General features: G+C 55.2%; 5 protein-coding genes across 5 annotated transcripts; 1 reads left to right on the top strand and 4 right to left on the bottom strand.

The window, feature by feature from the left end:
• Positions 1-5,859: 5,859 nt before the first annotated feature.
• IUM83_18196 (uncharacterized protein) lies at positions 5,860-8,475 on the top strand (the record flags this gene model as incomplete). The annotated part of the gene is made up of 1 exon (XM_067943180.1): positions 5,860-8,475. The coding sequence occupies one exon, from the start codon at positions 5,860-5,862 to the stop codon at positions 8,473-8,475; it is 2,616 nt and encodes an 871-aa protein (XP_067785921.1).
• Positions 8,476-9,634: 1,159 nt separating this feature from the next.
• On the bottom strand, positions 9,635-13,471 carry IUM83_18195 (reverse transcriptase; the record flags this gene model as incomplete). The annotated part of the gene is made up of 3 exons (XM_067943179.1): positions 9,635-10,091; positions 10,168-10,928; positions 13,028-13,471. The coding sequence occupies 3 exons, from the start codon at positions 13,469-13,471 to the stop codon at positions 9,635-9,637; spliced, it is 1,662 nt and encodes a 553-aa protein (XP_067785929.1).
• Positions 13,472-13,521: 50 nt separating this feature from the next.
• IUM83_18194 (reverse transcriptase) lies at positions 13,522-14,549 on the bottom strand (the record flags this gene model as incomplete). The annotated part of the gene is made up of 2 exons (XM_067943178.1): positions 13,522-14,093; positions 14,159-14,549. The coding sequence occupies 2 exons, from the start codon at positions 14,547-14,549 to the stop codon at positions 13,522-13,524; spliced, it is 963 nt and encodes a 320-aa protein (XP_067785930.1).
• An 87-nt stretch (positions 14,550-14,636) lies between these two features.
• IUM83_18193 (reverse transcriptase) lies at positions 14,637-16,195 on the bottom strand (the record flags this gene model as incomplete). The annotated part of the gene is made up of 3 exons (XM_067943177.1): positions 14,637-15,263; positions 15,333-15,903; positions 16,098-16,195. 3 exons carry the CDS (start codon positions 16,193-16,195, stop codon positions 14,637-14,639), a joined length of 1,296 nt encoding a protein of 431 aa, XP_067785922.1.
• Positions 16,196-16,457: 262 nt separating this feature from the next.
• Positions 16,458-18,473, bottom strand: IUM83_18192 (uncharacterized protein; the record flags this gene model as incomplete). The annotated part of the gene is made up of 1 exon (XM_067943176.1): positions 16,458-18,473. The coding sequence occupies one exon, from the start codon at positions 18,471-18,473 to the stop codon at positions 16,458-16,460; it is 2,016 nt and encodes a 671-aa protein (XP_067785931.1).
• Positions 18,474-22,630: the final 4,157 nt, after the last annotated feature.

The following is a 22,630-nucleotide window of genomic DNA, read 5'->3' as shown; positions in this document are numbered from 1 at the left end:
GGAGCAGCAGGCGAACCACCAGCACCAAGCGAGCTTCCTCGACCTGGCGAAGACTGACCAAGATACGAAGATCCGGGTTAGGAGTGAAGACGGCAAGAGAACAAGGAGAAGACGGCTTACCTGGAGCGAAGACCGAGATACACCGAGAGCCCTGAGGGCCGAGTTCACGGCGGACTGGGCAGCGCGCGAAGAACCAACCATGGCACAGGAGCACCCCGACGCTCACCAGCACGCGGCTCGAGTCGCGGTGGGGGCAGTTGTGGTATCGGGAAATGAAGCCAAGGCCAAAACCCAAAGGCGGGACGAGGGGCGAAGAAGACTCGAGGCGCCGGCGCTAACTGGCAAGTCACAACCCATCGCCAGTCATTGGACTAAACTCCCTGATCGCTGATTGGCCTAAATAGGCCGGTGACGATGACTCGTCGACGGTCCCAAGTCAAGAGCGGGCGGTTGCAGCTCGTTAAGTGCGGGGCGAACCTACTGGCAAGATCCGAACTTATGAGTCATCGGCGCCTGTCCCGAGTCGTCGGTGGCGTTTCAACGGCCGTTTGAGTCGTCGGTAACGCCGCCACGTCGCAGAGAAAGCGCCGAAGAGTCGTGAGTTACAACTGGCGGTCCAAAACGGACGCGTTTATACTTGATATTTGTATTGATCGATAGGAAACTTAAGAGAAGACAAGATAAGCCTTCGGGCAACAATAACAGAACAGCTTTTCCTCCCAACCACGCAAGGGCGACACCGGTGCCTGCAGTGAACGACCTGCAGCTCAAGGTAAACCTGGTAGGTAGGATTATGACTGTCGGTGGGCACATCTACTAGTGTAGCGTGTGTTCATCCCTGGCAGGGCCAAGAGTTAGTGGCCGGTGTATTGGTAGCGACGAGTCGTCGCCAGGAACTGGAGGAGCGAGAGCGCACTCCATTTACTTCTTCCCGCCGGAGTATAGCTCCGGCACCCTCGTATCACGCCGTAAAAGGCCGGGACCCTTCCTTCTGAGGGCCTGCGAGGTATATTTTGTGTGTGAGAGCGTGCTAGCCTTTGCTCGTGGCCAGTGACGCTGAGTCTTCCGTCGGTCGACTAGCGGAAGCTCGGTACACAGGGGAAACATCAACCCGGTGCAAGGGAAAGTTCCTGGGCCTTCAGGTTCTAACCCTAACAAGCCCATTGAGTCTTCGGTGACTCGGTGGGTGTTGTTGGTGGGGAAAGTGTGCCATATATAATTTAGCGCGTGTTCCTACACGACAGCTAGCTACAAAGGACTTGTCCTTCTCTGCTGGGTGGCTAGGAGCCTTCAAGAAACGACACGACTTCAAGCATATCCGACTACATGGCGAGGTAGCTAGTGCCGCCAGTGAGGTACGGGAGCGTTCTTGGCTCGAGTTCAGCCGAAGCTGGACCAGTACTCACCGGATGATGTGTTTAACTTTGATGAATCTGGCCTTTTTTTTTACAGAAGTGCACCTCGCTATACAGTTGGAGTGCCAGATCGAGCTGCACGTGGCGTCAAGCAAGACAAAGCACGGATTACGGTGGGTTTGGCGACGAACATGACGGGTTCGAGCATGCTCGAACCGTTATTCATTGGCCATGCAACGAAGCCTCGTGCGTTCAAGAAAAAATCGGCTCAAGAGCTGGGCTTCTTACACAATAATGCCAACAAAAATGCGTGGATGACTACTATTATATTTCGCCACTGGATTCAGAAACTTAATGTGGTAATGGCTCGCCAAGACCGTAAGATTTTGCTACTAATCGACAACGCTCCGTCGCACATTGATGTCCAGCTTACCCATGTCGAGGTAGTTTTTCTGCCTCCTAACGCGACGGCTGTGTTGCAGCCATTAGATGGGGGAATCATTGCCTGTTTTAAAGCTCACTATCGGAGCTTCATCTCATGCACGCACTGGAAGTAGCTGACCAGCAACAGAAGAACTGGTTTAAGGTGGACATTCTGACAGCAATGAAGTAGGTTGCGACGGCGTGGAGCAAGGTTTCTACCGATACTGTGGCAAACTGTTGGCGAAAATGTGGTTTCTCCTGCAACTTTTCTACTAGCTCGAGCGTGTATCCGTTAAGTGTAAAGCGCTCCATGGCTGATTCCGTTGCTGACATCCAGGCTGCTGTCAACGCTCTCAACCTGACCAATGCTGTCTCAATTGATGATATTCTCAACCCAACGGGAGATAACGAAGTGCATTTTGCCTACTCTGATGATGCAGTGTTAGATTTAGTGATGCCAAGCCCAGAGAATGCTGATGAGGAAGCAGAAGAAGTGACCAACGCACCTGATTCTCTACTGGAAGGCGCTCCAAGCGATGCAGAGTTTGCTGCAGCTGCCAGTGTCGTCATGCGTAGGCTGTCGAGTGAAAACGAGACGACGTGTGCTGTAAGTATGACGAAAAGCTTCTTAAGCAAATGGATCTTTGAGCATAACCTGAAGAAGCTCGCAAACAAGAAGTAAGAGCTGATCACTTCGCACTTCAAACCGGTCTAAGCTCTTAATAATCGTCTGCGGGGATGATCTATTATTAGCTTAAAGAGAGAATATCAACTAGTATACAAATGAACTGTTTGTGAAAACGGTGGATCCCAGATTTGAAGATTATTATCACTTATTGCGCCATATCAAGTGATAGAGAATCATTTCTGGGAGTTCTGTCTGTACAGTTTGAGGAGATCATTTTAGAGACTAAAAAAAGAAGGGGATGGGACATCAATTTTGAGACGGAGTATGTCGTACATGATTAAGGCGTGGCTGCGTCAATGGCGTCTAGGTACATGTATAGTGCTGGCATTTTTATTTTAGGTGATATAGACAGGCGTCATGCCCCTGATCTGATTGGTTCGCGTCGTTTGTCGCTAGACAAAGACTGTACATGTATTTATAGTCGCTTGCGCCACGAGCTGGTGCTGCTAACAACGGTCGCCATGGGTTCTGCACTGGAGCTAGATGCTGCTTCGACTACGCCAACGGATGCTGTGCAACAGGGGAGCGTCATTAGAGCCTGGTCTCCAGGCATGACGGCGCGCAGCAGCTCGGCTCAGGGAGGTGTTCTCTGCGGGAGGCAGCTTGGGAACTTGAAGTGTTCGAAACACGGACACGAACAGTGATACCAACGCGGAAGGTTACAATGAACACGATAGGTCGACAACACGACTGACGCAACCTCGAGTAAACTGTTAGACCTTATACTCGGCAAATCGGAAGATGGTGATGCCACCGTAAGCAAAGCGTATAATAATGGGGTTCACGCTCTTGTTCAATAGGCTTTCCCCTCCTCGGGAAAACATGGCACACCCGCTAACTTCGATTCAAATCTGGGCAAGATGTGAGTAGGGATAGTATCTGGCACTGTTGGTGCCACACAGGCTTGGTCAATAAGATCGCATCAACTCTACTTAACAAGGTTTGCTCGAATTTTGTAAATCTTATGAACCCGAAGATTTGATATGGTCCTCCCTTACGAAGACTGGGGACCCACTGTGTCGCAGCATCGTCTGGTAAAGGTAGTGTGGAAAAAGTATTGGAAGGGAAAACATCAAGACACAATGGCTAGCTGGGCAAACAAATCTCGCAGCCGAACGTTATACTAGTAGCAAAAACTAAAGAAAGAATAATGTTTTACTATACAAGTCGTTGTGAAGTACTAACCCCACCCAAAACAAGAGAGCCTGTGAAACTTCGAGAGTCCGTCTACCGACGTTTTGCGTCTCCTTTTCGTGCTACATGTACACATATTGCAGGTATAAAACGGTCAGAAGATGGCATTCAGACGAGTTTGCCGTCTACTACACCATTCTTAAAGCGTCGCGGGAGATTTTCTTGAATTCGTTGGCGTCTGACTTCCTTTCTGTATGAAAACTTTTGCGTTTCTTGTGAGTTTGTGCGCACACGAATTCGTTTTGTCCCTGGCGGTTTTTCGATACAACCTGAGCGACAATACAGAGTTCTCACGAATTTGTTGGCGTCAGATAGCTACAGTAACACACGAAACTCAATACCACCCCGTATTGTGTGGTGTAGCGGGATCAGCAAAATCTGCGAGATTGCTAGATCCAACTTCCCAACAGCGCCCGGACACCGACTAACGGAGGGGGTACTCCGATGATCCGTGATCAGTGCTGAACTCCTCACCTTGTGTACCCGTCGGTAGGGCTGGATCTTGCTCCTCTGGTAACTTCTGAAGAGTCCAAGTGTTGAAGTAGGAACGTCTTGGCGAGACGCGGGGATCTGGTGGAGCAGCGCGGAAATCTTCACTCTGCTCGCGGTTCTTGGTCCAGATCAAGTGATTCCCGACTTGGATCTGGCGGCCTGGATCTGGATCCGGCCGAGTGGTTGCCTTGTGGTGTGTTGTAGGCCCTTGTTGCGACTTGGTAGGTCGCCCTTTGTCGTACTTGCCGCTTCCTATAGCGGGATCAAGGTAGTTGAGAGTCTTGGATCACCCGGCCAAGTAGTTAACTCCGGGTGATCTGGGATCTGCACTTGTAGGGAGTTCACTAGGAAGGTTGATCTGGCCAATATATTATCCAGATTATTCAACCAACACTAGATCTGCTACCCAGTACCTTGCCGCTTCTTGGTGGGCCAATGTCGATCCCGATTCCAGGCGAAGGCGAAGGCACTTGTGTTGTCCAAGGCAAATTAGACTCTCTGGGGGGTGAGGGCCGCTTGCTGGCGCTTGGTAGTCTTGGGGTGCGTGTGGAGCCAAATCCAATATCCACCGCGTACGTCGAGCGGGGCCAATATGCGTTTCCCCGCTGCGAGTAGACCACTTGAGCACTTCCAGGCAAATTCGACTCTGATTTATGGTTATGTCCAATCCTATCCCAAAATCCTATCACCCAATCCGAACTATCTTCCCATCTGTACCTGCCGGCTCTACGGACCACCTCTACCTTCACTGCATCGTCGCTTGTTCCCTCCGTTGAGTTGTAGCCGCCAGATCACCCACTGAGTCCCAGATCCGCCAGATCCCCAGATCCCCAGATCACCAGATCACCAGATCCCCAGATCCAGATCCGCTGATCTCCGAAGTGCCTTGATCTGGGTCGGTCTGCGTTGATCTGGGGTCCCTGTGCTGTTGCAACCTCCTTTCCTCGCTTTCCTCGTCTTAGCCGTCTACCAGAGGCTTGGATCCGCCCGGGCGTACGGGATCCGGATCCGGATCCACATGGGTACATGTGATCTGGATCCACCTCTCCCAAATCCGCTTGATTCACGCTGATCCTCGCTGATCTTGAGTCCTTGGGTCGTCGCAAACTCTTTTCTCCACTTTGCTTGCCATTGCCACCTCTCAGAGGCCCAGATCCGCATGGGTGCATGTGATCTGGATCTGGATCCACATGGGTACATGTGATCCGGATCCCACCGTCCCTGATCTGGGTTAATTTGTCTTGATCTGGGGTCCTTCGGCTGGCGTAAGCTCCATCCACCGCTTAGCGTATCCTAGTCATCCCTCAGAAGCTCAGATCCGCCTGGGTACAGGTGACCCGGGTCTGGATCCACATGGGTACATGTGATCTGGATCCGACTACTTCCGATAGTACGGATCTGGCCCTCTGCCGTATGTAGACGTCTTCTGTGTCATCTTGTAGTATTTCCAGTAGTCTCCCTTTGACGCCACACACATCTGACAGCCTCGATCCACCCACATCATCAGATCCCTTCGATCTGGCTTCTCGGGTGTCACTTCCGCGGTATAATGACTCCGTCAAGATCCATCTTTTTGCCGATTGCTCCCAATCACCCCTTTCCCGGAATTCGCTTCTCCACAATCGCCTCCTGCGCGTAGTTGTTGCCGCACAACGGCATCACTGCGGGCACCTTTGATTTCTGCCCACTGGCGCGCTAGTGTTCCCTATGTCCGGCCCCGACCGCAAGTCGTCTGGCCAGCGCACGGATCCAAGCGCTCCGCGTAACCGCCCGGATCTGGATCCACCCGATCTGACCGCTCCGACCGGCGCCACGCCTGAAGAACTCCGTCGCTTGAACCGGGCTCTCTCTACTCGCTCGGTCCAGCTCGTCGCGGATCTCCGAGCAGCTACGGCGGCCCGCGACACGGCCGAGCGTCAGCGGACCCAGATCTCTCGAACGCTGCTTCAGCAGACTCACGAACTGCGCGAGTTGGAACGCCTTTACAAGAATCAAGGTGAGGAACTCCAACGTCTCCACTCTGAGGTCTCCGGCCTCCGTTCCGCCAGCAGCGACGTGAGTGGGGACCATGCCCAGCAGGTCGCGAGCCTGCAAAGCCAGATCACGCAGCAAACTGCAGAGATCCAAGATCTGGGACGTCGGGTCGCTCGGCTTACGCAGGAGCGAGATCGACTTCGCGACAACAATGACCATCTCGCGAGTGAGGTAGAGTTGGCTGGCGCCGAGATCCATAATCTCCACGAGGAGCAGAGGTCGCTGGACAGGCAGATCGACCACGCCCAAGATGCGTGTGAATTAGCTGAGAGTGTCACGATCCGAGCGCAAGAGGCCCTCTACCACGCTGAGGACGCCCTACATGAGCGAGATCGGGCGGCCCGCGTTGCTTCCGCCCCAGATCATCTGGTGCAGGAGCGAGATCGCCTCATCCAAGAGCGGGATCGGGCCCAAGCTGCATCCACCGAGGCTGACCGTCGCTTGGGGATCACCCGCGACGAGCTGCAAGGCATCCGGGTGCTCCTCCGGCAGACACAAGCCGATCTCAACACCGCTCGATCCACCCAAGCTGCAGCCACTGCGGATCTGATAAGTACCGTGGAGGATCGGGACAACGCTATACTGGACGCAGATCGCGCACGATCTGAGCTCGAGGATCTCCGTACGTTCCTCCGTCTTGGCTTGAAACTCCTTGGCCGTGAACTGACGCATATCTGCCGCACAGGGGCGAGTTTGGACACTGCTGAGCGGACTGTGGGTCTGCTCGAGAGCCAGATCCATCAGATCCGGGAGCAACATGAACGCCTTCAGCTGGATCATGACACTCTACAGCGGAATCGCAATGCTCTCCGCTTGGAGCATGACGTTGCTCTCCAACGTCTGGCGATCGTGGTCACTGCAGTAGGTGCACGACCTCTCCCCTCCGACGAGTTGGGAGATCCGGCGGCTTTGCTCCGTACACTTCGAGAGCTACCTCAGCCTCAAGGAGATCGCCAGAGCGCCGGCGAGATCCCAGATCAGCCTGCCCCAGAGCATCTTCCCGCTGAAGCAGCCAAGCGCCCAGATCAGGAAGAGAAGCGTCCCAAGCGAAGTGGCGAGATCGCCGATCCGGAGCCCTCGAAACGTGCTCGCCGTGACTCCACTGCGGCGAATCGCGATTCAGCACGTCCAGGCGAGCGCCCACTCCGATCCGTGCCTAACCAGGGAGCCAAGCGTTCCGACGTCGAGATGGCTAAAGATCAATCAGGGTCGGAACCAGCTCACCACCCGGATCAGGACGATCTGGCTGAAGAAGGCCAAATCGACGATGACGGCGGCTTCGTAGAGGACGACGAGGACGAACCCGGAGAAGATCACGGCCACCCGGCGGCCGAAGAGGTTGACGACGAGAAAGAGGAGGAGGAAGGCGAGGATACCAGCGGCACCGGCGGTACCAACGATGATGAAGAGGAGGATGAAGAAACCGCCCAGATCACCAACGAGTTGCTCGAAGCCCAGACTCTGCAGGCGATGGCTCAATCCCGATCCGCCGAGCGTCGTCGTCAGCACGCGTCTCCCCGGCGTGGACCTGTTATCGGCGGATCCGGTGGATCCCCGGATGATGATCCCGACGATGACGAGGTTCCTGGTACCAACCCGGATCCGGATCCGCGAGGGCCAAACCCAGCCCCGGCTAATCGGCGTCGTCCCGCCCGTAATCCACTAGCACCTGTCGCTCCATTCGGATCTGAGGCGCAATGTATCCCTGGACGAGCGCAACCTCGGATCTTGATCCAGGCGGACGTAGATCCCTGGATCTCAGAGGAGCTCGACAACAAGACCCTCGCTGCAATGCGGATCCAGGCGCTGTTCCCTGTCCTGCCGATTCAGCTGGGCTGGATCTTCCCTTATTTCGAGTTGGCAGAAGATCGGCCTCAAGTCGCCGACACCGACTTCTGCTGGGAGCTGATCACGGAGAACAACGTACGAGCTCTACTAGCCACGCGCCCCTGGGAAGTTCTTGAGAACTCAGATGGCGCGATCTCGTTTGAGACGGATGTTGGTGGCCGGCTTGGACTCGCGATCCGGCAATACCAGAGTTACGAAAAGGCAAATCGTCAAGCCTACTGGGGATCCACGCACTCTTTCCCGATCTTACCGGCATCGGCGAAGGCTTATCCCTGGCTGACAGTGTATCACAAGGAGCGCAACAATCGCAGATCGCACGCCGGGAACCGCTGGAAAGGGTTTCTGCAGGTCTTGATAGTGGCCATGCAGGAGGGGTGGTGTGATCTGGACATCCTGTTGGATTCCTTCTTCCTCCACTTCCCCGCCGCCACGAGTCCGTGATCTGGTATCCGGGATACGAATCTCGTCAAGCCAATATCAAGAACCGTCGTCTCAACCGCCCCGAGCCCACCGATCTGTTGGAGGCTCTTGACGAGTGTAACGGTGCTGACTCGTGGCGCAACCACTACCGCGACAGCCCTCAAGATCACCCAGCACGCCAGATCGCACGCCTCACCGACAAATTCTTCGGTGTCCACACTGCTGACGCTGAGTAGGGGGCCGGACCCTTCCGAGTCGCCTCGGATCTTGGCCGGATCCACTACCCGATCGTTGGAGTCTCCCCTGTCTAGGCCAGATCCAGCTTGCATGTCTTATTTCTTCCACCAATACCGCTTTTGCCATATCGACATGTTCCACCCTCGTCTAGCGACCTTCAGATCGGTCATTCGCCGTCTTGGTTACCCAGCTTGCACTGCTTCACATTGTCCTCACCTCAGATCCGGATCCACCTCATTCCGACATATTCCAATTCGCTTCGGATCCGGATCCACCTGATCCAGCTCCACTTCAGATCCGGGGTCACGTGATCTATCCCTTCTTGCATCGGATCCACGCAGTACGGGCAGCGAAAGACCTGAATAAGCTTGATTCGGATCCACTCATCCCAGATCCGTTTGACCGAGATCCATATGCGCCAGATCCACCTGATCTTCGGCGTCTCGGCTTCGAGTTATCTTGAGTGATCTGGGACCTTAGGCGAGCATTATCACCGTACCAGTCTTCAGTTTGCCAATATCTGACGCACACAACGCCAGATCTCCACACGCAATATACATCACCCATCCCATTAATCTGCAGCCACCCTGCAGATCCTTCTTCAACACACCGCTGGAGTGACCAACTCACTCCAGCTGATCCCTGTCTCACTACTCCTCATGAGACTGCATCACGCCAAACCGGTTCCGATTTGCCCGATCCCGCAAGAAATCGTGGAGTATCGCACCGCAATTGAGGTCTGTCTCATCGGTCCATGTCGGTTCGTCGTACCCTCTCCAATGCACCAAGAATTCCCTGTAGATCCGGCCATAACGAGTTCGCTTTCCTGTTCTCATGTCTGTAATCTTCTCCACCTCGTATTCGTCCTCGTCCAGACCTTGGATCCAGCTATCTTCAGGCAGCAGGGCTTCATCGAAATCAAGACGATCTGTATCCTCGACTGTCAGCCGGATCTGGGGCGATCTGGGAATGTCTTCACCAGCTTCAGCTTGGAGACATGCACCACCGGGAAGAGGCGGTACTCTGTACCTGCCAACTCGATCCGAGCTGCATATTCGCCGATCTTCTCCGCCACACGGAATGGGCCGTGCCACAGGTGCGCCAACTTCCGAGCATACCCTTCTTTGACGCGATCCAGGTATAACCAGACACGGGATCCGACCTCGATCTGGTGCGGGTGCACTCCTTCGTTATGGTGGTCTGCCCGATCCGAGATCGCCTCTCGCAAGTTCTCATTGACTTGCTCTCGTGCCTGCTGGTAATAGCGCTGGATCTGGTATCTCCACCTCCGAGGATCTCGATCCTGACGTCGAGTGCTGCCTAACGGGATCGTCGCCTCCAAGGTGGATCTAGGATCCCACCCATGTACCAGGTAGAACGGGGTTTCCCCGGATCCGATCCTGAGCAGTGTTGATCGCGAAGGTAAGCCGTTCTGCGTAATCATCCCAATCACGTTGATCCAGATCCTGCACGTACATCTTGAGTGCCCTGGTCGCTGTTTGCACCATGCGTTCGGCTGTGCCGTTGGCCTGGGGGCGGTAAGCCATAGTGGCGCGCTGTCGTTGTCCTAAGATCCGGTTGAACGATCTGAAGAAGTCGGACATAAACCCTGGCTCACGGTCGTGTCGGATCACTTCGCTGGCGCCGAATCGCCTGAACACGCACTCCTCGTATGACTCCGCGATCGTTTGTGCCGTTCTCGAGGCGCTAGCTTTGGCGATCACATACCCAGTGAACAGATCCACCCAGATCAGCAGCTCCGTGTTACCTTTGTAGGACTTGGGCAACGACGGGATGTGATCCATGGCTATGATCTGGAACGGGTAGGTTGCCTGGATGTTACCGGGTGACTCACCCTGGATCCGGGGTCGTCCCTTGCCCGTCTCGCAGTCCACGCACTCTCCGACATATTGCTGCACGCTCCGATAGAGACCTCTCCAGTGGAAGTGATCTCGGATCTTCTGATACGTGCGTCCGATCCCTTGGTGGCCACCTTCCAGACTCGCGTGATAGTGATGCAGAACATCCTGTTGGAGTGTCTCCGGAATCACCAGTCGCATCAGTCCATCTCGATCCGCCTCCGATCTCCTCGTAGGGTGGCAGTAGAACAACAGATCACTCAGATCCACTTCGTAATCCATGCTAATATTGCCATAGGATCTGGCCTCATCCTGCGTCAGATCTTGCGCCGCCCCGACCAAATTCTTCTTCAGCCCGGCGATCCACGCCTCCTCGTCCTGAGCTTGCCGAATCCGATCGATCCTCAGCTCTCTCACTACCTCTTCTTGTAGGACGGTAGGTGTGGATCTGGATCTAGCCTTCGATCTGGTGGTTGCTGGCGAAACTCGAGCGACCGAGTCGGCCTCCTCCTTCCTAACCACCAGTATCTCGTGCAGTCGATTCAATGTGACCAGATCCTGCAGATCCGTCTCATCGTCGACCAGGATCCCGCCTTGTCGTTGGAGTGCGGCGCTCGCTAGACTATCAGCGCTACCGTTCCAGTCGCGCTTGACGTGTACCAGCTCGTGATCGGGCCAGATCTGCAGCCGATCTAGGGCTTTTTGCCTTAGCAGTGTGAGCCCTGGTGCTTTGCAGTCGATCTCACCTCTCACTTGGCGGATCACCAGGTTTGAGTCGCCACAGATCACTAGCCTGCGCCGATCTTCTCCCTCGAGTAGGTCCATACACAGCAGGAGGCCGTGGTACTCGGCTTCGTTGACAGTCAACCCTTCAGCATAGCCGGATCTAGCTTTTACCACACTCCATTCGGGCAGCTTCCATAGGATCGCGCTGTAAGCGCCTCCACCACGTTTGACGCGGGCGGATCCGTCGAAGCTGACCACAAAAGCTCTTCATCTAGCCGTACAGTCGGGATCGGTACTTGGATCTGGCGCCTGGGTTCCTTCTTCGGCGCAATCGCTATCAAGGCCTGATCCACTTGTGATCTGGGTGTGATGCTGGCGGCGATCGCCCCCAGGATTTCGTCTTCGCCCTTGGTACACTTGACGATCTCTAGCGTCCACGGAGAGAGCAGGGCGGCCCACTGTCCTAAGCGTCCTTGTAACCCCGGTGATCTGAAGAGCCACGCCAGTGTGGAGTACCTGGTCAGGACTTTGATCGGGCGGCCCACCAACATATTATAACCCAGATCCAGGATCCGCAGCAACGCTAACACCTCCTTCTCGACAATCCCATAATTGAGTTCATTGGACTTCAGCGTGCGGCTTACGAAGGTAACCGGATAGTGGATCCCATCATGCTCCTGCATCAGGGCTGCCGAGATCGCCCAATCATTTGCATACACCACCACTACTGGTTGTAGACCAGAGTTGAAGTGGCGCAGGATCGGAGTCGAGGCAACCTTGCTCTTCAGCTTAGCAAACGCCCGGTGAGCTCGGATCCAGCGGGGGTCGATTTCGTCCAGACCACCCAGGCCCAGATCGCCTGTCTTCAGACTATGAGAGCTCAGATCTGGTATCTCCGGATTATGTGCTTCCAGATCCGGTATCACCAGATCAGGATATCCTGATGCTTGGAGTTCCAGCGCTGATCTGGGGGCTTCGCCTCCATGTGGAGTCGACGCAACGCCGCTGGGGTGCAGATCACTTGGTTGTGAAGTCTCACCAATCGTGGATCCAAGATCACCAGATCTCAGATCCTGACTCGGTGATCCGATGTGATCTGGGGTGGGCTGGTCCAGGTGTGCCTTGATCTGGGCCCGAGCTTCCGCCTTTGACATCGCGGCGAAGTCCACCTCTCGCAGCTCATACAAGATCGCAGCGTAAATGGCATAATCCTCGATAAACCGACTGTAATAATTTAAGCTTCCGAGGAACGACTGCATCGATCTGAGTGATCCCGGGAACGGCAAGTCCGCCAAGGCAGATAGATCCTTGGGATTCGCCTCCAGGCCTGAGTTGGATACCTTATGGCCTAGATATTCCACCTTGGCTTTGCCCCAGAAGCTCTTCACCACACTAATCGAGATATTCCATTCGTCACACGCCTCCAGCAGATCGTCCACCCGTTCACACAAATGATCCCACGATCTGGCGGTCACCAAGATGTCGTCGATATAAGATCTACGTCCCAACACCGAAGGCTCGATCGAACTCTCTCGATCACTACTTGCCGGGTGCAGATCAGTTCGATGTTCGCTAGATCTGGATCTACTCATATCAGATCCGGGCCGGCCCGATCTGGGATCACCCGATCCGAATCGGCCGGATCCGTGCTTACCAGATCCAAGTCCGTCGGACCTAGATCCACTTGATCTGGGGAAATGCTGGGTCGTACTCTCCAGATCACCACTCATCCGGCATCGACCAACTCGAACTTCGTCAGATCCGGGCCGACCAGGCCGAACAGCTCCAGATCCAGATCCGCCCGATCCGGGCTTATCGACTTCGCTTCCGTCCAAGCCAGCTGCCGTTGATCTAGGCGGAAGACCACTTGACGTGTCCAGATCACCATGCTCCGGGGCAAAATCTGCTCGATCGTCGTCGGATCCGGATCCACTTTTGTCAGATCGCGGGATCCGGGTGAACCCATATAGCGCATTATCGAGCATCCGCTGGTAGATCTGGGGGGCGTTCTTCAAGCCAAACGGCATACGATTCCACTCGAACAGACCGAACGGGGTGATGAAGGCAGAGATCGCACGAGCCCGATCTGTCATGGTCACCACCCAAAATCCGCTTGCCATGTCAAGAGAACAGTACCAAAGTACCTTGTCCAGATCTTCGAGCAGGTCGTTGATCAGGGGCATTGGGTAGATCATCAGCCTAGTTAGACTGTTAACCAGCCGATAATCAATGCACAAACGTATATCTACGCCGTTTTCTTGATGATCACCACAATTGGGGAGGCCCATGGCGAGATCGAGGCCTTGATGATCTGAGCTCCGAGCAACCCTTTGATCAGATCTGACAGCTTCTCGCGAAACTGAGGCGCAACCTTACGCACACGCTGGGCAATGGGCCTCGCGTCGCCCACATCGATATCACAAACTACGCCACGGGCGGCGGGGGGCAACGCATTGCCTTTGCCGATCAGCAGGTGTCGGCGCTTCCAGATCAACCCGCGTAGGCGCTCGATCTCCTCCGGTGAGTTGATCTCCGGATCGCCCACTTGTATGTCCTCGATCTTCACGTCTGCCGTCCCCACCGTGACTTCAGGCAGCACCGCCATCTCGGCTTCGACGTCTTCTGCATGCAAATCGCCACTCTCATGGATGCAGACTTGCTCGTCCTCGACCGGATCCGAGCCAGCCTGATCTGCATTAAGCGGGTTTGTAGCGGCCGTCGAGCCCGGTGCTTGGTTGGCCTCCTGTCTCATTCCGCCGTGTAGATCCTTGCCCTTTCCTGCTCGGTCATCACTTGATGCGTGTGTGCCAGCTGGATCTGCGTCCTGTCCCTTATCACCATATGTCAGATTTGCAGATCCGCCCCTGTCTCTGGGTGATTACCACCCTGATTACTCTCCGATAGGACAACGGGTTGATCCGCCTGTCCCACGCCAGCTGGGTCTTCGGCACCTTGCGCGTACAGCGTCGGACCTTGATCGGTGGGCACCTCGCCTGGTTCCGTCGATGGATCTGGGGATGGCAGGTCCTCGGCGGCTTGCTGCGGGTCCTGATCTGGCCTGGGCATGTCCGCTAGCGCATGATCTTGGTCATCTGACGTCGTTGTCGCCTTCAGCGCCCAAATCCTGGGGGGTTCGCACACACTGTCTGGCACCACCTTCGGATCTGGCCGTCTTGTCGCCAGACCGCCCCGGCCACACCCACCACCGGGTGATTTGGCTTCAACTGGGGTGATCTGGGCTCGCGACGGCTCGGGGACCACCTCCCACTGCATGGCGAGCGTCGAGCACCCGGACGCCGCTGCGGTTGGGACTCCTTGTGTCTTGTCGCCCACGGCGAGGCCTGGATCACCCTGGCCTGATCACGTCGCGTCCTCGGTGTCGAGATCCGCGCTCTTGCAGGTATTGGGCAGCCTCGCCGACTGTGGATCTGAAGGTTCCACGGATTGTAAGGCTTGGAGGTACAGTGTCTCAGCAGTCACCTGGGGCACATCACCCTGGACCGCCTGCGCATGTGGATCTGGTTGTGGTTTGTTCCGACAGCTCTCCAGGTCCCGCGATCTAGTTTCAACGGGCTGCGCCCGTGGCAGATCCGGCCTCCGCAGTATCGCGCGCGGCACAGGGTACTTGGGACGCTCAACCATCGGCGGCGGCGGGGTCCGTGGGGGATCTGCCTTCGCGGGCCCGGCTTCAGTGGTGGCCTGCAGGGCGAGATTCTGCCACTCCAAGTAGCGGCGGGATCCGACGGTCACGAAGCCCTGCAGCCGCGGGATCCGGTCGCCCGCGAGCCACATGCCGATCCGCTCGTCGCGACACAGCACCAACTTCTTCTCACCGACGTTGGTGATCTGAAGGTACTGTGTCTTGCCTGGTCCTTTAGTCACGGTCGGCACCCACAGATCTCCGCGTGTAACCCACAGCTTGTCTTGATCCGATATCTGCAGGCGCAGCGGAAGCTCGACGGACTCTCCGGCACCCAGCTGCAGGTGCTGATCCAGCCTCACGAGCCTAGCCTTGTCATTGTAGAGCTGTCGCCTTCCACTGAGCTAGATCCGGACCTCGTCGGGCAGGCAGAGTGATCCATCGGCCAGATCCAGCCGGATCCCGGCCGGGACCATGAAGTCCATGCCCAGGATAGCTTCTTGGCCAGACAGATCACCTACCCAGATGTCGAAGAAATACACCAATGATCCTGCTAAGGTAATCTTGATCCGAGTTCTTCCTTCCGTTGTGTAGACATTGTCACCAATTCCAACGCATTCTTGACTCTGGCTCCTGTCGATGTAGCACCCAATCTTACGAGCAAAGGCAGTGTCCACGATGGACACCTCGGCACCTGTATCGAGGAGTAAGATCGCCTTCTCATTGTTGATCTTGCCGGTGATCTTGGCTTGTCGGAACCACTTACCCGGTGAATGTTGTTTCCAGTAGCCCCGAGACTCTCCTGGAAGGAGATCTGGCGACTCCGGATCACCGGATCGTCGATAGGCCTCGACGCGGCCGGATCTGGGCGTCTGGGATGTGGTATCTTCTCCATCCGCGGGCCGGAACCACAGATCTGGATCCTGTTGCTTCCAGTACCCCTGCGGCACCTCCGGATCCAGATCCACGGTCACCGTCGCGTCGGATCTGGCAAAGTCGTCGACTTGATAGAGACTTGAGACCACAGCAGTACGTTTCCCATGTAGATCACGTGTATTACCTTGTAGATCTGGTCGCTTGCTAACTTGATCTACCGATGTCTTGTTCACAAATGCATAGATGCAATACCTAGAACGCTCGGCTCGTACCGGATTCCAACCCGGCGAGCGTCCTAGTTTAACATCTTCTCGGCTTTCTCTGGTAGCATCCCCGCGTGCTTGGTCGGGTTGTACCACTGGCGGATCCAGTTGTAGAACTCCTCCATTGGGCACTTGCCCATGTCGTGGAGTTCCCCGCACCCGCGGCACACAAAGAGGCAGTGATCTGCCGGGTGGCCTCTCTTGCCGCACTTCTGGCAAGTCAAGCGCCTCCAGCATCCAAGTTCCGTGTGCTTCCGGGATCCGCAGTGCGAGCAGCGACTGCGATCGGATCCGTCGGCATGGACTCTGGATCTGTGGTCACGAGGCACTTGATCTGCTGAGCGGCGTTCCAGTTGGCCCCGATCTAGGGTGTGCGGCACTTCCTCGGCTTGTGGAGGTGGTTCACCGCCCCAGCCATGTAGATCCGGCGGTAATCGTCCCCGTCCGAGTCAGATCCGTCTGAACTTGAGTCGGATCCGGAGTCGGGGCCTGGATCTGGACCGCTCGCACATGTTTCGCTGGGACTGCCGGTGCAGGCGTCGCTGAGGCCTTCTGCCGGTATTTGCTGGATCCAAATGCAGACTTCTTCATCCGGTTCTTCGCTCGATCCAGCGCGCGCAGGACTTCTTCGAGCTCGTCTGCATCTGGAAGTCGTAGCAGCGTCAGCCGATCGGCCAGATCCTGATCTCCCAAGGTTTCAATGAAGTGATCCACATGTTCGCGATTCTCTTTGGGTCCACCATCCTTGATCTTGAGTCTTGCACGTAGTCCAGCGACATTCAGCCGGTGCAGGTACTCCAGCGCAGACTCATCAGATCGCTTGCGAGCATGGTAATACTGGCGGGCTACCGAGATCCCGAACCCACAGTACTGGATCTGGAAGCTGCGGAGCAGCTCCGACCACTTGTTGCGTGTGGATCGGGGTAGCTGCCGGTACCAGTTCCTCGCTGATCCGGATAACAGATCCGCGAAGGTCAAGCACTTTTCTCCGTCGGATGCTTGATCGCGTAGGAACGCCGACTTCACCTTGCCGACCCAAGCTCTCGCGCGATCTTCGTCTTGGTCTTTACCAGAGAACTCCTTGAGATCCGAGATTGCCGAGATCCGGACGCGTTGAATCATGGTGGATCCGGTGGATCCGGCTGTGGTTGTGGCGACAGCGGCGCGGCTCGGTGTCGGGAAGTCGAGTTCGTCGGGATCGTACTCCCAATGAGAGTGATCTGGATCCGGCGACTCGGTGGACTCCATGTCGACGTCCTGTGATCCAGGGTTCTGGATCGCTTGGGGTGCCGGCGTCTGTTGCTCCCTCAGGAAGCGGCTCATCGCGGCTTGGAAGTAGGACTCCAGCCTGCCAGTCGATTCGTCGGAGCCGGGTCCGGTCGCCGTGGTGGCTTGATCTGCCTGCTTGGCCGCCTGCTTCCTGGATCCAGATCGGGGGTGATCTGGGCGTTGGGCCTTGGATCGAGTTTGGAGCATCGATGCGCCAGACGGTCCGAGCGACATACGTCGTGGTTCCGATGAAGTGTCGGATCCAGCTTCCGCGGCAGACACGAAGGGCGATGACGTCCGGCAGCTTGTCGAGTCGGCCTTGGTGGATGCTGATCCGGGATCTGGGACCATCAGCAACGATGTCGCCGGGACCTCACCCACCAAGACCCTCAGCTTGTCGAAGAGGCCGTGAGTCGAGGCTGGGATCTGGTCCAGATCCAGATCGAAGAGATCGTTTGGATCAAACTGTCCCGCCACAAGTCCGGTCTCCTCCAGCAGATGCATCAGGTTCTTCGCCGCGACCAGCTTGCTGTCAGCCGTCGCGGGAGCTGCGATGGGGCCTTGAAGGTGTCCGATCTGCTTCAGATTCAGGATCCGCATCACTGGATCTTGGACGATGAAGTCACGCAGCTCCGCACGGCGGAACGCGAACTCCAGAGCGGCTTCCGACCATCCGGATCCGGGATCCTTGGGGTCTTCTTCGTCCAGATCCGGGGCCTTCATCTTCCTCCGCGCCGCCGATGTCTTCGGCTGGTCGTGATCGAGCGGCTTGGGCAGTGGAGGGGTGTAGGGAAGTTGCTCACGTTTGAGCTTGACCGGTGAATCAGCAAATGTATACCGATTTGTGCCAGCCTTGGTTTGTTTTGTTGGTGGATCTAGACTCACGTCTAGATCCACCGGGGTCCCCGAAGGGACCTGGGGAGGAGGTTGAGGTTTGTCTTCCAGATCCGGATCCGGATCTGCCTCTCTTCCGTCGACAGAGGTCCTCCCAGCACTCTGTCGATCCGTGGATCTTGCTTCATTCAGCGGCGTCGTCGTCGATCCCAACTCCGATGACGCCTGGTCCCCTTGTTCCATCCTCACTTGAACTTCTTCTTGGGACTCACGGTGAAATCCCGAGTCACCAGAAGATCCGGGCACGCGCACCATTGTGGTGTAGCGGGATCAGCAAAATCTGCGAGATTGCTAGATCCAACTTCCCAACAGCGCCCGGACACCGACTAACGGAGGGGGTACTCCGATGATCCGTGATCAGTGCTGAACTCCTCACCTTGTGTACCCGTCGGTAGGGCTGGATCTTGCTCCTCTGGTAACTTCTGAAGAGTCCAAGTGTTGAAGTAGGAACGTCTTGGCGAGACGCGGGGATCTGGTGGAGCAGCGCGGAAATCTTCACTCTGCTCGCGGTTCTTGGTCCAGATCAAGTGATTCCCGACTTGGATCTGGCGGCCTGGATCTGGATCCGGCCGAGTGGTTGCCTTGTGGTGTGTTGTAGGCCCTTGTTGCGACTTGGTAGGTCGCCCTTTGTCGTACTTGCCGCTTCCTATAGCGGGATCAGGGTAGTTGAGAGTCTTGGATCACCCGGCCAAGTAGTTAACTCCGGGTGATCTGGGATCTGCACTTGTAGGGAGTTCACTAGGAAGGTTGATCTGGCCAATATATTATCCAGATTATTCAACCAACACTAGATCTGCTACCCAGTACCTTGCCGCTTCTTGGTGGGCCAATGTCGATCCCGATTCCAGGCGAAGGCGAAGGCACTTGTGTTGTCCAAGGCAAATTAGACTCTCTGGGGGGTGAGGGCCGCTTGCTGGCGCTTGGTAGTCTTGGGGTGCGTGTGGAGCCAAATCCAATATCCACCGCGTACGTCGAGCGGGGCCAATATGCGTTTCCCCGCTGCGAGTAGACCACTTGAGCACTTCCAGGCAAATTCGACTCTGATTTATGGTTATGTCCAATCCTATCCCAAAATCCTATCACCCAATCCGAACTATCTTCCCATCTGTACCTGCCGGCTCTACGGACCACCTCTACCTTCACTGCATCGTCGCTTGTTCCCTCCGTTGAGTTGTAGCCGCCAGATCCCCAGATCCCCAGATCACCAGATCACCAGATCCCCAGATCCAGATCCGCTGATCTCCGAAGTGCCTTGATCTGGGTCGGTCTGCGTTGATCTGGGGTCCCTGTGCTGTTGCAACCTCCTTTCCTCGCTTTCCTCGTCTTAGCCGTCTACCAGAGGCTTGGATCCGCCCGGGCGTACGGGATCCGGATCCGGATCCACATGGGTACATGTGATCTGGATCCACCTCTCCCAAATCCGCTTGATTCACGCTGATCCTCGCTGATCTTGAGTCCTTGGGTCGTCGCAAACTCTTTTCTCCACTTTGCTTGCCATTGCCACCTCTCAGAGGCCCAGATCCGCATGGGTGCATGTGATCTGGATCTGGATCCACATGGGTACATGTGATCCGGATCCCACCGTCCCTGATCTGGGTTAATTTGTCTTGATCTGGGGTCCTTCGGCTGGCGTAAGCTCCATCCACCGCTTAGCGTATCCTAGTCATCCCTCAGAAGCTCAGATCCGCCTGGGTACAGGTGACCCGGGTCTGGATCCACATGGGTACATGTGATCTGGATCCGACTACTTCCGATAGTACGGATCTGGCCCTCTGCCGTATGTAGACGTCTTCTGTGTCATCTTGTAGTATTTCCAGTAGTCTCCCTTTGACGCCACACACATCTGACAGCCTCGATCCACCCACATCATCAGATCCCTTCGATCTGGCTTCTCGGGTGTCACTTCCGCGGTATAATGACTCCGTCAAGATCCATCTTTTTGCCGATTGCTCCCAATCACCCCTTTCCCGGAATTCGCTTCTCCACAATTGCAGACGCAACACAAACGCTGGTGGAGGGGGGGGGGCAGCAAGTTATCTACCGCGAGAGGGAATGAGACCGCCCGTGGCGGAGACGCTTATCCCCCCCCTTCTCTCACTCCCTCCCTCCCCCCAAGTGCGGGACCACGGACAGCGTCTCGTCGTACGTGGCTACCTCCACCACAGCTGAAGAAGGAACAGCATCGTTGCGTTCTAGTGTAAATGATTTCGGCCGCTTCAACTACTTCAATTATGTAAGCACCAACGATATACCTACACCGCATTCCTCTGACCTATGGCGACGTATTTGGCTGTCTGCACCTGGCTAAGGCCTTGTGCGTTCGAATCAGCGCGCAGCCATCGTGCCCAACTTGGCGTTAGCTCCAAAAGTCGCACACCACTCGATTAAGTGCGAGCACAAGATTGTCACACAAATTCTTGCTACTATACTACAGCACTTCCGACACATGGGTACGCGCATGATTTTCAACAGATGAATTTATTAAGGCAGGTGATCAAACTTGAGGGTCCTACGCGCGAACGGTTGGAATACCTCGCCTACGTTGACGTCGTGTGCGTTGCTGCAGCTCGCCCCGTTGTCTGGCTTGCCCTTGGGGCCAAGATAGCACATTCCAGCATGACGGAAACAGTTCTTGATCGTCTCCTTGCCTGTTGCCTCACGCCAGGTCTCATTGCACCAGCGCACAGGTCGATCGCGTACGGGTCTTCATTGATAGTAACGGGCTCACCCAGCTTGTCGTAGACCCAACGGAGTAGCTTCTTCTTGTATGCCGCTATAATACCCGCGTCCATCGGTTGGAGGAATGCTGTCGTGTTGGGCGTGTTGAAATGTGAGAGCAAGCTAGTGAGCGTTCAAGCTCAACACGAGACTGCAGTAACAACTGGAATCACGGCACTAAACGACACTTGTTATATACTGGGTAGAATCGAGACTGAGGCTCAGTCTCGATCTCCCTTGCCTATCCTACTTACAGATACTGCTGGCAGCGACTCTCTGCAACCTTCTGTAGCCTTCTGTAGCGACATGATCTTTAGGTGCCAAAGGCCACAATTACCAACACAAGATCCCATAGCGCTGACCAGCCCGTCGATGCACCAGCGTCACCCATATTTCAATACGCCCCTCTCAAAGAAAACAGCTTTGACCTCATAGATGTATGGCAATGCATGCTGAGTCACTCGACAACTCTCATTCCAATCAACCGCGACAGACTTTCGAACCGAGCCTTCGCCAATGGCTTAGTGAACAAATCCGCAGGATTGTCCTCACTTCGGACTTTCCACAGGTACAAATGCTTCTTCTCAACCTGCTCACGAACAAAGTGTCACTTCAACTCAATGTGGCGAGTTCGTCGACTGAAGGTCGGATTTGTAGCCATTACAAACGATGATTGATTGTCGACACCAAGTGTCAGTTTGCTTTTCATCTCAGGCATCAACTCATTCAAAATGTTCATCAATGCTCTGCCCTCCATTGCAGCTTCACAAGCTGCAACATATTCAGCCTCTGCTGTAGATTGAGCTACAATTGTTTGTCGGCGCGACGCCCACGAGATCGCTCCACCTCCTATAAAATAAGAAACCCAGTTGTGCTCTTTCTAGTATCACGGTCGTTTCTCCAGTCACTATCCGAGTGGCCATCCAAATGTACTCCAATATCACATGTATCTGACTTGCGATAAGTGATGCCCTTGCTAGTTGTACCGAAAACGTAGCGAAGCACCCTTTTTTGCAGCACCAACGTGCTTCTCAGTTGAATGATCAACATACCGACTCAATTGACTGACAGCATACATCAAATCAGGCCGAGTGCTTGTTACCAAGTACATTAAGCACCCACGACCTCACAATATGCCACCTGACCCAAGTTGTGTTTGCACTCCGCACTATTTTTCTGCTCACACGATTCAAGACGTTGCGTCGTCTCCATGGAATCGCACTGCTATTTGACTCCTTAGTCAAACCAAATCGCTTCAATAACTTCTCAGCATAGTGCTGCTGGTCGATTGTAATTTCGCCATCTCTTTGGCAGACCCGAATACCCAAGAACTGATGTAAGAGCCCCAAATCTTTAATGCCATAGTCCTCTTCCAACTCATTGAAGAGACTGCACATGAACTCCTCAGAGTTTGATGCGCACAGCAAATCGTCTACATACACTAAGACAAATGCCATCGTGCCATCCTTGCACTAGCAATATAGGCACGGCTCCGACTTGCACTGAATGAACGCATGAGCCTTGAACCACTTGTCAAGCTCGTCATTCCATTCTTTACCAGACTGTCTCAAACCATACAAAGCCTTGTTTACTTCGTACAAGCCTGTTCCACTAGGAAATCCCTCAATGTCCTTGATATACTGCTTGATTTTAAGATTTTCGTTGAGGTAAGCATTATTAATGTCACCCTGCCA

Source organism: Phytophthora cinnamomi, assembly GCF_018691715.1.
Source record: "Phytophthora cinnamomi strain GKB4 chromosome Unknown Contig73, whole genome shotgun sequence".
Taxonomy (NCBI): Eukaryota; Oomycota; class Peronosporomycetes; order Peronosporales; family Peronosporaceae; genus Phytophthora; species Phytophthora cinnamomi.
Note: the sequence above shows the minus strand (reverse complement) of the source record. Positions and strands in the feature narration are given on the sequence as shown.